The sequence below is a fragment of the Tetrao urogallus genome (assembly GCF_951394365.1).
Source record: "Tetrao urogallus genome assembly, chromosome: 3".
Classification (NCBI taxonomy): Eukaryota; Metazoa; Chordata; class Aves; order Galliformes; family Phasianidae; genus Tetrao; species Tetrao urogallus.
Genome location: NC_136815.1, coordinates 89,553,515 through 89,568,838, shown reverse-complemented (window position 1 = coordinate 89,568,838; position 15,324 = coordinate 89,553,515). Strand labels below are relative to the sequence as shown.

At 38.3% G+C, this 15,324-nt stretch overlaps 1 protein-coding gene across 2 annotated transcripts in view; it reads right to left on the bottom strand.

The window, feature by feature from the left end:
- ATP9B (ATPase phospholipid transporting 9B (putative)) overlaps nucleotides 1-15,324 on the bottom strand; it is a gene marked incomplete at both ends in the record, with an annotated part of 154,432 nt that overhangs the window by 46,111 nt on the left and 92,997 nt on the right. For both annotated transcript variants that reach the window (XM_079533223.1, XM_079533224.1), the window contains one exon: nucleotides 1,234-1,394. In XM_079533223.1, coding sequence (XP_079389349.1) covers nucleotides 1,234-1,394 — 161 coding nt within the window. The remainder of the gene's footprint in view (nucleotides 1-1,233; nucleotides 1,395-15,324) is intronic.

The window sequence follows — 15,324 nt, the reverse complement described above, 5'->3', positions numbered from 1 at the left end:
ACTCAGGCTGCACTTAATCCCCTTGCCCAGATCATCAGTAAAGATGAGTCAACATAATAACAATAGAGTCAGCCCCAGTACTGACCCCTGAGGAACACCACTATGTGTGTGGCTGCCAGCTGGACTGGTCAAAGGAAACTGAAAGGAAATGGAAAGTCCACAAACTCCTGCAGATTTGCTGGAAACTTTTCTGCATCGTCACAACAAAACCAGCTGCTCTTAAAACAGAAAGTACCATAAAGTACAAGTCCTTAAGACTCTTAGCGAGTATCAAACTGGTCAAACATGACATTTTGTTTCACACAGACATACACATACAAAAAGAAATGTGAGCAAAAGTCAGACAGCTCAGGTAAGCTTAGGTTCAGAATGTAACAAAATTCTTTTTTTCTTTTTTTTTTTATCTCCTATACTACATGAGTTTAAATATTTTGTACAAATCCCAGGGAACAGGTATAAAATTTAAGAGACAGCTGCTAACTGTGGGTAGTCACTGGACTGATGTATCTGAAAGTTCCAGAGAACATCTAAAATTAATAGACACCTTAATCTAAACGCTGGGAATTTTTACAGAAGACAGTATTTCCATTTTGCAAAGGCAATACCCACTCAGAAAAAAATAAAATCATTTCAGAGTCAGTGTTCTAACTATTCTATCCACAGCGGACATGATTACACAGATGGATATTATTTCCTGTTCCAGTTTATCTGCAATTTGAATATACAGTACTCATGCTTAATGAATTAATTAATTCATGGCAAGTCTCTACTTGGTTACACCTGTTAAAAGTCTTGCCATTGCAAAAGTGCATTCAATCTAAATTAATCATAGCTGTAGTAAAAATAAAGCCAGTATTAGAGAAATTGAACATTTTCAGTGCTGAGGCAGTAAAGAAGTCAAATTCTAAAATACACCAAGCACTTCATTCAAATGCATGTTTCCTAAAACCACATTCTCAAATATACCAAGATTGTATCCTTATTAATACATTTATGCTAGCAAAGGATTAGATATCCTGATTACTCCAGCAAGATGAACATTATACAAAAAGAATACAACAGTATTGTTTTCTGGATAGTGATACCTCAAGAATCAGCAGATTTGTTGGCACCTTCTCCTTCAGCTTCCTGATAAGATCAATTTCCTTCACAATGAGCAGTGAGTATAAATTTCAGCAAAGCCACATTCAGTGAAATTAGACATCTGTGTTTTTCTTTCATTCTTATACATACCTGATGGGGATGATATAGGAAAACAGGAGGAGGAACCGGAAAAGGTTGCGATACCACGGGCCTACAAATCCTTGCAAGGTTACCATAACAACTGATAATGCAACTAAAGCCAAAAACAGTGCCTTGGTCAGTTGATTCAACTCCAAGTCCAGCAAGCCAACCTAAAGGAAGAAGTAAAAATCAGGTAAGTCATGACTGTTGCTTTTTCTCATCGACTCTTCTGCAGTGCAAACAACTAGCTACTACCAGGTGGTTTTCTTTTGTACCAGCTAAAAAACCACACACTTGTAACAAATAACTACATTTTGATAACTGAATTGATTGCTGTTCCCATGCTTGCATCTAATAGATGCCCCATGGCTCCAGAATCAGTGTGAACCATCTCAGTCAGGCCATTTGAATGTCTTCATATTCAGCATATGCTTTCCCCTGTCCTCTGATCCAGGAGAGGAACAGAGCAAGGGAAGAACAGAAGATGAAGAAGAACAGATGAACAGAAACAATTTCCTTCTGTCATGTATGCAGCAAAAATCCTAGCAGCGCATTTGATGTTTGTAGGGTGGCCACTGCTTGTTTACTGCATGGTAGAATCAAGAGTAAATGGACAAATACAGCTGAGCACTGTCTTGTCCATACAATGAGCATACCGTAACTTATAGTTACATTCCCATACCAGTCTGCAAATCCAAACCCATCTCATCAAAACTGTTTCTGATTACATTCTGAATAACTGAAAGTTTTCTAAGTCAAAAATGGCATAACCATTTTCGAACCAAAACAGCAAAACAGAACTTCAACTTTTCCTGAGTAAAAAGATATTTAATGTAGAAATACCGCAGTGAAAACACTGAGTTGCTATATTTCATCCACTGTTTCCCATGAAAAAGTATTTCAAACTATGCAACTAAGACTCTCACCATTTCAATAATGCATACTGCAAGGTAAGTATTTATACCCCACTTTTTGAGAAGTTCTTGTAGTCAGTAAAATATGTGGGAAAATTATGTCAAGAGCTTCCTAGGCCCCGTCCCAGATGCCCTTTTATCTCCAAGTCCCGCCAGTAAGACCAGTAAAACATAACCCTTCCTTAGATAACAAACCATTTAAATATAGTACTTAAAAATGTCAGCAATCTTGCTTATACATGGGCGGTCCCTTCCCTAGAGAACCAGGCAGCTGAAGACCACAGCGGCTGATTTATCAGCTGCATTTAGAAAGCAGCACAACGAGGACAAATATCTTGCAATTTCCGCTGCTTCAACTACTACATAGTTTATGCTTGAATTATTGAGAAAAATAGGTTTTTGGATTAAAATGAAGAAAAATTAAGCCAGGGAAGTAGAGCATGTTTCAAAGCCCAGATCTTTTTGCGTTGACAAAGGCAGCCTAAGTTTCAGGCCTCGCTGAGGATCAGATGAAGTCATTATTCATTCAGTCAGGGAAAAAAGACTCAATTACCTCAACCTAAAGATGCTATCAATGAATGCAAAGTGCATATTTTACTCTATTCATCCAAATCCCATTAAAAAGTGAAAGGAATGATTTAATCTGGCCTTCCAGAGTTGGTCTTTTTTTTTGTAATAAAATAAAGAATCACTGTCTTGCAATATGCATAACCACTACCTCACACTTTTTTTTCCCCCCTGCATCATAGCAGTGAAAGCCTATCTTTCCCCTAACCCCAGTAACGTTCCCCCCCTTCACTCCCTGTAAAAACCACACCCCATAAGAGAAAGGAATAAAGAGCTTCTTTGGAAAGAATGCCACTTTTGGGACAGAAACATCAAGTGTAGTTCACTGCACACTGATACGTAGCTAACTCAAAGCATTAATACCTTTTCAATTAATGAAGACATGTACATTTGTGTTTGGAATCAACAAAAGTGTTTCTGGAGAGGTATGAAGAGGATAAAAACTTGATGATGATTTTTCATGGAACAAATCTCTTCTCCCAGAACATCTGCCTTTTTAATACAGAACATACTACTGCCCATACAGTTTTATCTTTTTTTTTATCATTTACTATAGCAAGTGAAAGCAATTGCAACCCCCTGCTTAAAGTGGTAAACAAAAGAAGCTTTATTATAAATGCATTCTTCTTTCCTCAAAAACTTGTTGTTAGAATGTACTGAAATAAACTTAATTCTGTTTCCACTTAGACAAATTCTGCAATCTAACCAATGAAACTCTCAGATTATCCATTTTTCAAGTAGAAATGCATTAGTATTCTCTAAAATTCACCTCCATACTGACAAAGAACATGACTGAACTCTACTGTTTTATCAAACCGTCTGCATACTGTATCATCCTATTGAAAATAATCACGACCAGAACAATTATGACTACACAAGGAACCGATGAGTTAAAACTGGAGTAATTTTCCATATTGATTGCTATTTCTCATACTACCAATTTTTCTTCCGCTTGTCATAACATTTGTGCTGTCTGAAACAACCGTGTTAACAAAATTAAACACGGCTGGAAATTTTAATCTCCAAGGGGAGATTTGTACATAACGTCTAAAACAGCCACAGCAGTTTTGCAAAGGGGCTGCACGATCATAATGAACGCAGTAATTGCCTGTATCATCCAAAATGCTACTAATGGCAACAACTGCAAACCCATTTAGCTCCTTTTTAATTTATGTGGGAAATTTTAAATAGCTGACAGTACTCAGTAAAATAATGGCTAACAGCACCAGTACAAAGTATGGCGCTGTGTCTACTTGTACCAAATGCAAAAAAAGCTACTAGCTTTTAAAATACAGCATTTGGAATCAGGAAATTATTAGGACACTGAGCTTTGTGCTTGGGACTACAGTGCTGAAATTATCATTCTATTAAAAAACAACCCACCTTAATTAGCAGAAGTTGAAAGCAACAGCAAATCTTTCTGACTTCTGAATAGAACTTGCACAGCAATATTGCTACGGCTGCCCTAGGTGCTTAACTACTAGGAATGGTTTTGTTCTGAACCAGTTATTGCAGTAACAGAACAAACTCTATCATCAGAAGTACACGACTTAGAAATTTAGGAAGATACATTTCTTTAATGCTGGAATACTGAAATGCAAACTTTAATAATTAAATGATGCATTATTGACAGTAAAGATTTCTCACAAGGTCTAAACTGTAACTGAATTAAAATGATTGCACTAAAGTGCACATGACACTTGCTGATACACTGTTGGTTTATTTTAAGCTAACAAACTAAAGCACCAAACTTAAGTACTAGCAAAGTATGAAGAGAGAACTGTGGCATCCCTGCCCTAAACTCCTCCCCAAGCATAATTTATTTTGGGTATCTGTCTGGTTCTGCACTGACAAACACCACACTGAACACAATGAAGCTGCATGGTACATCTGACTTTGGTTTCAGTTTGCACTCTGAACATCTAAATGCTCCTTAGCATTCCTTAAGAAATACTCTGAACTTTTACATTATTCAGACTGAATACTTGTCAATTATTTATGTTTTCATTCATTGCAATTAATTACAAATATTTTTTTTTCTGGATAAGAAAACGGATTCAGAACACTTTTTCACTTTTAAAAAACGTGCATATAGATGAATATACACAGTTAGCTGCTTATATCTGAAGCTCTATGGCTTTTGTCCCCATCTGTTAAAATTCTTCTTATCATCCCTAGAAATAACAGATTACTAACCGGAGCTTAATGGTTGAATAAAAAAACCAAACCCATCACTATCTGTTTACCTTAATTTTTGACACTACAAATGTACACCAAATGTAGAATCAGCCAGTGTTTCTTCTAACTCCTTATTTCTACAGGTGTTTCTGTGATTTGAACTCTTGGCTGCTCAGCAGTCTGAGTGCTCACACTGGGCTAGCACAACTATCATTCATAACAAGTACAAGTGAATTTGTGGTTAGAAAACATCTTTCCTTAGTTGCTTATACTCAGCTAATGGTATGACAAGTGTTTTCCTACAGGGATGCCTTGATCAATGTAAAAAAAAAGGTTTGTTATACTTTCATATCAGTAACTCACTCGTTCTTTTAAGCAGTAGATACAAAGTAGGAAAAGCAAAGCAAACAGTGAAACACATAAAGTGACCATTTAGTGAAAAATGTCACTTTCGCATGCTATTTCTTAGGCTGCTCTTCAAACTTCCTTATCACGTTTGGTTATGACAGCAAACATGCCCAAAGCTGAAAACACCTTTTTGAAGCACTGAAAACATCTTGTTTATTCCTTTTTGAGTCAGAGCAGTAATTGTGGTGCTGTGATGTCCAGGCAGGAGGGGGAATGTTCTACTTGGCTGAGTAGAACTGAAATAAACTTTAGCAATTCAGTCCACTCCAGTGGTTATACTAAAGCAATAACCAGGAAATGGTTCATTTGATTCCAACAACATTTTCTGTATCCTTTGGCAGAAAAAAAAATAATATATATATATACATTATATATACAATGCATTTCTCATACTAGCTACAACCACTACTACTACAACCCAATGTCACTTCAACCAAACTAAATTATTTGCACTATATGAATTCTGCAGGCTTCCAGAACAAGTCTTATAACATTTTTAAATTCACCCTTCTGCCTTGCTTTCACTTACTTTAGCAAGCTATTCCTAACCTCATATCTACTTTTGAAATAAACTGATTACTTTAGATAAACAATTCTATTCTGTATCAATGTATCAATTCTATATCGATAATGCTAAGAGAAAACTGGAACTCCAGCATTTGCTCCCTCTCTGCTTCCTCCAGTCACCTATGCTGCACTGCCTTTTCCACAAATGCACACTGTCAGTAGAAGCATCTCGTTTGGATACGGAAAGTGAAACTTCAGATTCCTCTCCAGATTGTGGTGGTGCTGTCTGCAGCTCAGTGCAGTACTACAGAACCTGTAAATCAGATACACGCACATCTTCCCATAGACAGTGAGCTGGGTTGTGCTCGTTTGGGCAAGTACCGGCACAGCTTCACAACATGCTCAGCTGTGCTTTCTCTTTCAAATGTGTTCTGACTCACTAATGACACATGGTACCTGTAGTACAACGTTATTTTCAGCAGACTAGAATGAGAAACTGAAGGCGACTCATTCTTAATATTCACTGGACTATAAAATATCCCACTCAGTCCTCATCAACACTTATATGGTTGGTCTACATTTAGCACTGTCCCACCATCTCTAAATGTCCTTCAACTCCTATCACTCTTTAAAATTAATCTATACATGTAACAATGAAGCTAAACTGCTGCACTTTCCTTATTTCAGTATTTTACTCTGATTTACTCAAGTCTAGAAAGGGAAACGCGCTGAAGTTAAAGAAATGCCATGTGCAGTTTGGTCAGCAGAGGGGGCTCAAGACTGGCAGTAGCACCTGGTTTAAGCAGCTCAGGTGGTGCAGTGCAGTACCAGCTGTACCTTAACGGGGTGACCTGTATTTCTCTACAATCTTACCAGTCCAACACTATTTACCCCCTGAAATGCTTAATAATACCGAGATGTATTCTAACAACGCGGGTCAAATGGAAACACAGCATTTCTTCTAAGCAAAAAGTTTAGTATTTTGCATTCCTTCATGTAGTTACCATCTTCAGTCATCTGTGAACGCTGTGTGACCATTCCTTCTCCATCCTCACCATGTATTTGTCACGCACAATAACAACGAATGAAGGCATCCACAGATGCTACTAAAAAACTGAAAATGTTAATGGCTTCTTATACACTGGCACATTCATACAGGAATTGTGTCTTAGTCAAATACTAGACTCTATTGCAAGCTATCAGCTGCAAACATTTTTTTCAAGACACCCATTAATTTAGAGTATTTCATTAATTTTAAGCCAACTGGTGATACTGCAGACCTCAACAACCAAAATAATTCATACAATGAAACTGTTCAGCATCCACTTTTTTAATTTAAAAGCACAGTAACAGGTACTACTTCCTTGAAGAAAAAATGATTATAAAGGGGATTAAATAGAAACTTTACTTTGCATAAATGTTGGGAAGTCTTAGTATATCCATACATCAAACCATGCATATCAGTCAAAAAGTATTTTCCATACAGAAAATCGCACACTTAATAAATGGTATCAGAATCCTCTAGGTTTGTTTGTTTGTTTGTTTGTTTTCAAAAACATGTTTGAAATTAAGCAAACACTTAAAACCATGCCTAAAAAGATTTCCAGCATTGGCTTACTGTTCTTAAAAAATAAGGCATTTATAACAACTCCTCACAAATTATATTATAGTATTAGTAGAGATTATTACAGTTCTATTTGAAGAGTTCACCTCTAAACAGTAGCAGGGGAAGAAAGGCCAGAACTAAGGTTATCAAAATACACTTGGAAATTTGTTCATTATGGACTCCATTAAAGAAACTGAGCCAAGAACTCATTAAGCTTAAACTTGAAACAAGTTCTAACAATTCATTTTATCCCCAATTAACAGTAGGCTTAATAAAAGGAAGAAAAAGTGTTTAACTGCCATCTTACTCAAGGTTAAACTGAGTAGCACGTTTCAAAATTTATTTCCCTTTAAATTACATAGGTTGTGTTTTATTAATGACATTTTATGATTCTAAGTAACACGGTACAGACAGTACACATTATTAAAATGATGTCAGTATTTTGAAGATGGATTCACCAAAAAATGCAAATGAATAAAGAAAAGCTGAAGAAGGAATGAAAAGATTCTGCAATGGTATTAAGCAGCAATTCTTTTCCTGGTGGAGGAATCTCACTCCTTCTCAGCTGTGTACACCTTAACTCCATCTTCAGAGCTCTCAGCACAAGTCTGAAAGTTAACAGAACACAAGCACAATCTCCTAGGTTTCCCACAGGAAATCAAGTTTCAATAAAATAAAAACAACACAAAGCACCCCGGAGTGCCTCAAAGCCTTTAAGGATGCTATTCAAGAATGCAGAGAAGCCTTTGAAAAGGTGGCTTGTAAGTTAGTTCATTTCTGAAGCCTTGTGATTGGCTAACAGAATCCCAGTTTAGATCATTTTAACTGCATCAGTTTTTCTCTCTTGCTGTTCTTGAGTTTACTCATCTTGTTTGCATACAAGCTGAAGAAATATTTTTGAAGTTTAATGCCTCAAGTTCACTTTGAAACAAAAAGTTGCGCGTGCTTTTATTTGCAGTCAAAATGTGAAGAGGAAGACTCATAAAATCACGAAGGTTGGAAAAGTCCTCTAAGGTCATCTAGTCCAACCATCAATCCACCACCACTATGCCTACTAAACCATGTTCCCAAGTGCCATAGCTACGCATTTCTTGAACACCTCCATCAAGGAGACATTTATCCAACATCCAACTGGAACCTCCCTGATGCAACTTGAGGTCATTCCCTCTTGTCCTGTCCATGGCTAACTGGGAGAAAAGGTAGCTGCAGAGTGCAACAGGGTCTCCCCTATGCTTCCACTTCTCCAAACTAAACAATGTCAGCTCCTTCCTCCACTCCCCATAAGACTTGTGCTCCAGACCCCTCACCAGCTTTGTTGCCCTTCTCTGGACATGCTCCTGGGCCTTTATGTCTTTCTTGTAGTGAGAGGCCCAAAACTGAACACAGTACTCAATGTGCAACCTCACCAGTGCTGAGCACTGAGGAACGATCACCTTCCTAGCGCTGCTGGCTCCACTACTTCTGACACAAAGCAGGAAGCTGTTGGCCTTTGACACAGCTTGGCACACTGCTGGCCCATGTTCAGCCAGCTGTCGACCAGCACCCCTGGAGAATTCCCACCTCCAAGCAGAACCTGCCTTTCATGAACCCACGCTGGCTGGGCCTGATCCCCTTGTTGTCCTGTACGGGCTGTGACCACACTCAAAAATGATCTGCTCCATAACCTCCCCTGGTACCAAGGTTAGGCTGATAGGCCTGTAATTCCCCAGATCCCCCTTGTGATCCTTCTTGTAGATAGGTGGCACATTGGCAAGTCTCCAGCCATTTGAGACCAGCCCAGTTGACCAGGACTACTAAGAAATTACGGGAATTAAGGAGCTGGGTACCCCGAGGATCACAGATCTGACTACGAAAGACAAAAGCTAAGAAGCCTTTGAGTACCTCAGCCTCTTCCTCATCCTTGATCATAGTGTTCCCCACGACATCTAATAAAGGATGGAGGTTCTCCTTGGCCCTCCTTTTGTTAATACTGTACTTGTAAAACAGTTTGCTTGGTCATCCTTTATGGCCAGATTAAGTTCTCACTAGGCTTTCACCTTTGCAATCTTCTTTCTGCATATCATAGCAGTATCCTCATACTCTTCCCGAGGTGCCTGTTCCCTTCTTTTGGATCTAGCAAACTCTCTTTTTTCACCAAGCAAAAGTTCTCCTGTGCCTTTAGGATTTCCTTTTTTGAGCAATGTTCAGCCTTCTTGGACCCCTCTGCCCGTCACAACTATCTTCCAAGGGACACTCCCAGCCAATATTCTAAACAGTCTAAAGTCTGACCTCCAGAAGTCTACCAACCTCTACCAATGTAGGTTTTGCTGATCTCCCACCCAGTGTCACAAAGAATCAGGAATTCAATCACTTTCTGGCTGCTATACCCAAGACAGCTTCCAGCCACCATGTTTCCTACCAGTACTTCTCTGTTTGTACACAGCAAGTCTAGTGGGGCACAACCCATGGTTGGCTCTATTACCATCTGTGTCAGGAAATTATTTTCACACACCCCAGGAATTTCCTAGACTGTTTCTTCTCTGCTGTACTGCATTTCCAACAAAATCTGGCATGCTGTCGTCCCCCATGCGGACAAGAGCAAGCAATTGTGCCATGTCTGTATGCTGCTTGTAGAATGCTTCACTTGCCTCTGCATCCTGGATGGGTGGTCTGTAAACAGATTTCTACCAGGACATCAGTCTTTTTGGACTTCCCCTTGATCCTTACCCATAAGGACTTAACCTTATCATCTCCAGCATTGAGCTGTGCAAAATTCAAACTCTCCCTAACATACAGAGCCACCTCCCACAATCTCTCCTTCCTTGTCCTTTTCTTCTGAAGAGGTTATAGCTATCCATTTGCAGCACTCCAGTCACTAGAATAATGTTTTGGTGATTGCAACTTTGTCACAGTTTTCCTGCTGTTCAATGGCTTCTATTTCTTCCTGCCTTTTGCCCATGCTGCATGTGTTGGTGTAGTGTAGATGCACTTTACATAGGCTATTATCTTACACTCAGCCCTTGCACACTGCCCCAACTTCATCTCTACTGAGCCTGGTTTCATTTCCTTCCCCCTTTAAACCTAGTTTAAAGGTCTCCCAATGAGCCCTGCCAACCCCTGGGCTAGAATGCTTTTCCACCCTTTGAAAGAAGTGGATCTCATCCATCACCAGCAGGCCTGGTGCTGTATTAGCCATCCTGTGGGTAAAAAAAATCCCACAAAATTCCTCCGATGGCACCAGCCTCTTAGCCACGTGTTGACCAGGTGGGTATTCCTGTTACTCTCAGTACTTTTCCCTGCTCCTGCAGGGATCGAGGAGAACGCCGCCTGTATTCTTGCTCCTTCAACTAACCATCCAGGTGCCCTGAGGTGATAATCCTTGCCTCTTGTGATAATCCTTGAAGTTCTTTCCACAGCTTCGTCATTGCAGACCTGATCAACCAGAAGTGGGTAATAACTTGAGCCACACTCGAGCTTCCCGGTAACATCACTCACACGGGCCCAGGAATGCAGCAGACTTCCCTGTGGGAAGGGTCCAGCCATCATATCAAGCTCTCTGCTCCCATCAGAAGGGAGCTGCCTACGACAGTTAACCTTCTTTTGCTCTTAGCAGAGACATGCTTAAGTGCTGGGGTTGATTGACTCACTATAGACAACCCCCTGGATGGACTTTCATCAACCTCATTTGCCTGTCCTTCAAGTTCCAGAGCCTCAATACAAAATGGAAGTACACCTGGGATGGCAAGATAGGCTGGGAAGATTCACCTGCTACCTCAAGCAGGGACCTGTTTCCATTCTTTTCTGTCTCTTAGGTCCCCTTCTTCTGCCTGATGTCAAGAACACAAGGGGATACCCCACTATTTCTCATAGGGATGGTAGGGTGTGGTTTCACTGATCCATCTCCCTTTCACACTTCTTGATACTCCTTAATTTTTCACCTCTTCTACATTCAGAGTAGATCATGCTGATAAAGTGCAGCTTGAAAGCTGCTCAATGTGATGAAAAATAAGCAGGAGTTTTCTTCAAGATTAACTGCATTGCAGAATACGGGGAAAATCACAACAGAGAGAAAAAGCCTTTTTCGAGTCGCAATATTGGTGGTAGATGGATGGTTGGATTAAATGACCTTAGAGGTCTTTTCCAACCTTAATGATTCCATAATTCGGAGATGAAACACCCAAATAGGTTCACAGTAAATGCCCACAAATATCTAAGGCATAGGGGAAATAACTTTTCTCCACGATGTCTTCTAGATCAGATATTATGTTCTTCTTGTTATTATGATGTAAAAGAACAGATGTTCAAACTCAACTATGTAATAAGTTATGACAAAAAATCTAGAAGTTATCTGCGTAATAAAATTAAGCTATATATTTTTGAATAAAAACAGCCTTCTGCAATGAATATCAAAATCTGTCGTAGAGGAACGTTAACAAAAAAACATCTGTTTAAGATGGTTGTTAGCTTTTCTCTCTCAAAAAATCCCCAAAAAACAACATAATTCATAGTTTTCTAGCTATCTGTACCTCCTGGTCCAAAGTTAAAAAAAAAAAAAAAAAAAAAAGTGTTTAGAGCTAATTGTGTGCAATGTATTGTCTTGAAATGATTCTTGCTGGGATTAAGCAAACAGATAAGGTTCCAGAATGATATTGCCCAAAGTCTTATTCATTAATACCAGAATGAATTCTTGTAGAATTCGTAACTATGCAGAGATGCATATATATTTAAATATTTGAATTTGCACTTAATTAAAAATCTGCTTTTTCCTACAGAGATATTTTTAAAATTCTTCTTTGTGTAGGCTTGAAAGCTGAAATTTACTTTCAGATGTGTGATTAATAGGTGTACGTGCACGTGCCTGTGTATGCACCTACGTGTGTGGTCGTGTTCTTTTAACAGAACCTCATCTGCAGCAAATGAACTTTATATCATGACATTTTTTGAGATTTTTAACATTGCAATATTTATCAGTTGAAACAGCTTTGTAACTATTAGGACAACAATAACAAAAAATCTTACAGCAAAAGTGAACTCCAACATCTTGTATTTCTATCTTGAAGACATGCCATGAAACATTTTGTTTCTTAGTGGTTTGCAAACCATCCCAATAGTTGGGAATTGTGTGAAAAGGTGCCCAGATTGACAGATAAAGTGAAAAGGTCTGTATTAATTTCCAAATAAAGAAATGCATGGAGTGGTGTTTCACTATGATTATACTCTAAAGTACCAATTAGAATGCATCAGAAACTAGAGCAAGTTGACACTCTACAATAAAGCAAATAATTTCCAGTTGGAGGGGCAGAAAACGTTAATATGCAATGTTCAAGACTACAAGAACCTTTGTAAAAGGAAGTAGCTAATAAGGTTTAATGATGCATGTCAGGAAGCCACAGTATGTAGGGAAACACAGCTGGCTTCATTTTGTAAACTATTTGATATACACATCTTTCTAGTTCACGATTATCAGCTGTGCAAGTGCCACAGGGGACAGTTTAGCCTTCAGAACAGGATATTCTTCTTGTTCTCTAAATTACAAGTAAAATACATTAATATAATACGGTGCTGTAGGCTAGCACCCTGACAAAAGCTTATCAGCATACAAAAAGGATTAAAGAACTCTTCTGCAAGATTCAGTTGGAACAATCTTACCAGAATAAATGGGTTAAAGAACACTGAAATAATAAATACATTCATAATCCTCACACATTCTTTTTTAATGTCAGGCTAAAAAGCCAGAAACAATCATTAAAATAAACATGAAAATGCCATTTATATTAATTCACGTCATTTCATGCTGTATGTACTTATTTTATTATTAAATTAATATTAATAAAGAAATGATGTGTATTATTGATGGACTGCAGCTATACAAAGCAATTTGCATCTTGCTTTACTGCAATCCAAGTTGCTCAGAGTGACTGCAACATGCAGGTGACAGCAATTAGCAGCAGATGACAGAAGCACTTTGAATTTGTACCAGATGGCAGCTAAGGGTCATTGGAAGCTAGCAAACCTTCCACATGTAAACTGGTGTGTAGTACAACTATAAAACTCCTGGAGTACTTAGAAATGAATTAAGATTCTTGAAGAAAACCGGAACGTCTAAGTTAAATATAAAATATTATGTAGGGCATTAAAAAAACTACTAAGAACATAAACTAATGTATTTGTTAAACAATTCAAATCTACATCACACAGGAAGGGCTAAATAAATACTCTTCTCGCTTATTTAAAGAATAATAAAGTGAATACATGCTTTGGTGTAAAGGGATAAAGAAGCACAGGGAAGACGCATACTTGCAATATAATTGCTGTGAGGGGAACCACTTCACACTTCTGCCCAGTGCTCTCATGAATACTGCTTCAGAGCTGAAGCACAAGTAGGTGCATCTCATTCTAAAAGATTAGCCCCACAACCACATCCCTGAAACCGCAAATGGACACAGATTTGAATGAGTTTTCTGTTTTACTTTCAAGTGCAGTTTGAGAGAGAGGTTCCCTAGCACGGACCATAGCTCTGTACCAGTTTACTGGTCTACTGTATAAACTCATCCAATCCTACCAACAAGGCAAGATGATTTAAGTGTAAAGAAGAAAGTAATGATATATAAATATACAAAATGCACAAGTTAGAATGAAAGATGGCCATAAAACCAGAGAATGTTCAGACAAATATGATGGCTAGGTATTTCAGTGATGTGCTTAGAGAAGATCAGTGAAATGCACTCAGCTGCTTGTTGGGTGCCCCTTCTCAACCCTAAAAATGTTAAGAAATAATCCATTGACAAGCTGGAGACAATAACAAGATAGCCGAGCATGACAAATACAAGTTGCACTGGCAGAAGTTGGAACAGCAAGATAACAGTAAGAGATGATTTAGGAAGGAAACAGCCCTCAGAAAAGGCAGACAAGACTGAAGACGTGAACCAGGATCATGATTTTCATAGTTGTTGCTCAATGGGTGAAAATGATCCAAGAAGAATTGGGTAGATGGAACTAGTAGAAATATTAGAGGACTGATGCTGGTAGCGTCACGCTGAGCACAATGAAGAGGACGTAGGCTATTAACACAGTGAATCAAAAAACTGACAACAGTAACTTAAAAAAAGAATTAAACTTCCTGATCACTATCAAACTTCAACTAGAAAATGTGCTCTGTGACAGGAGGAAGAAAAAAGCTTACGCCTCAAACCCTAAGGCAATACAGGAATTTGATTTTCAGCTGAGTCATCTATCCCTGTTTTCACAAAACAAAATATTTCAGCAGATTCCTTGGAGACTATGAGATTAAGAAAAGATTCCAGAAAGCCTCCAAAAAGAAATGAAACGGAACCCTGTTTTGTATAAATAACGTTTTAGGATGCTTTCCAAAAGATAGGACAGGAAGGGAATTAGCTTTAAAAATATGAAGAGCAGTCAAATCTTTCAAACTAACCCACAATCTAAAAATCTAAAACACTACAATTTTCATCCAGCAAAAGCTGGAATGCTGATTTTAATGCGAAATCCACAGGCTTACACACTGAACTGAGGTAGAAATGAAGGAAAAAAGTCATATTTGTTATAAGTATGACAAACCTGTTACTTTAATCATAGCTATGATTAATGTGTTCAACCTGTATAAAAACAAATACTGTGTCCTGATATGCACAGAACTTTCCCTCTAGATATGCATCACTGTAAACTGAGATTTCCACCATAGACTGAGTCTCCAGAAATCAGAAAATCAGATTTTGATTTAATATATTTAAAAAGTCCATGTATGAAAAAAGGCTTTTCTGTGTTTGTGCTAGCTACAGAGACTTGCCACTAAGCAATAGTATCTATAAAACATTCAAATAAATGACACAAATCAGATGAATTTATTCCAAATGTGCTACACCAACTGGGTTTCTGCAAGATACTATGTGCTGACATTTCAGAAAGCCATCTTTCACCATA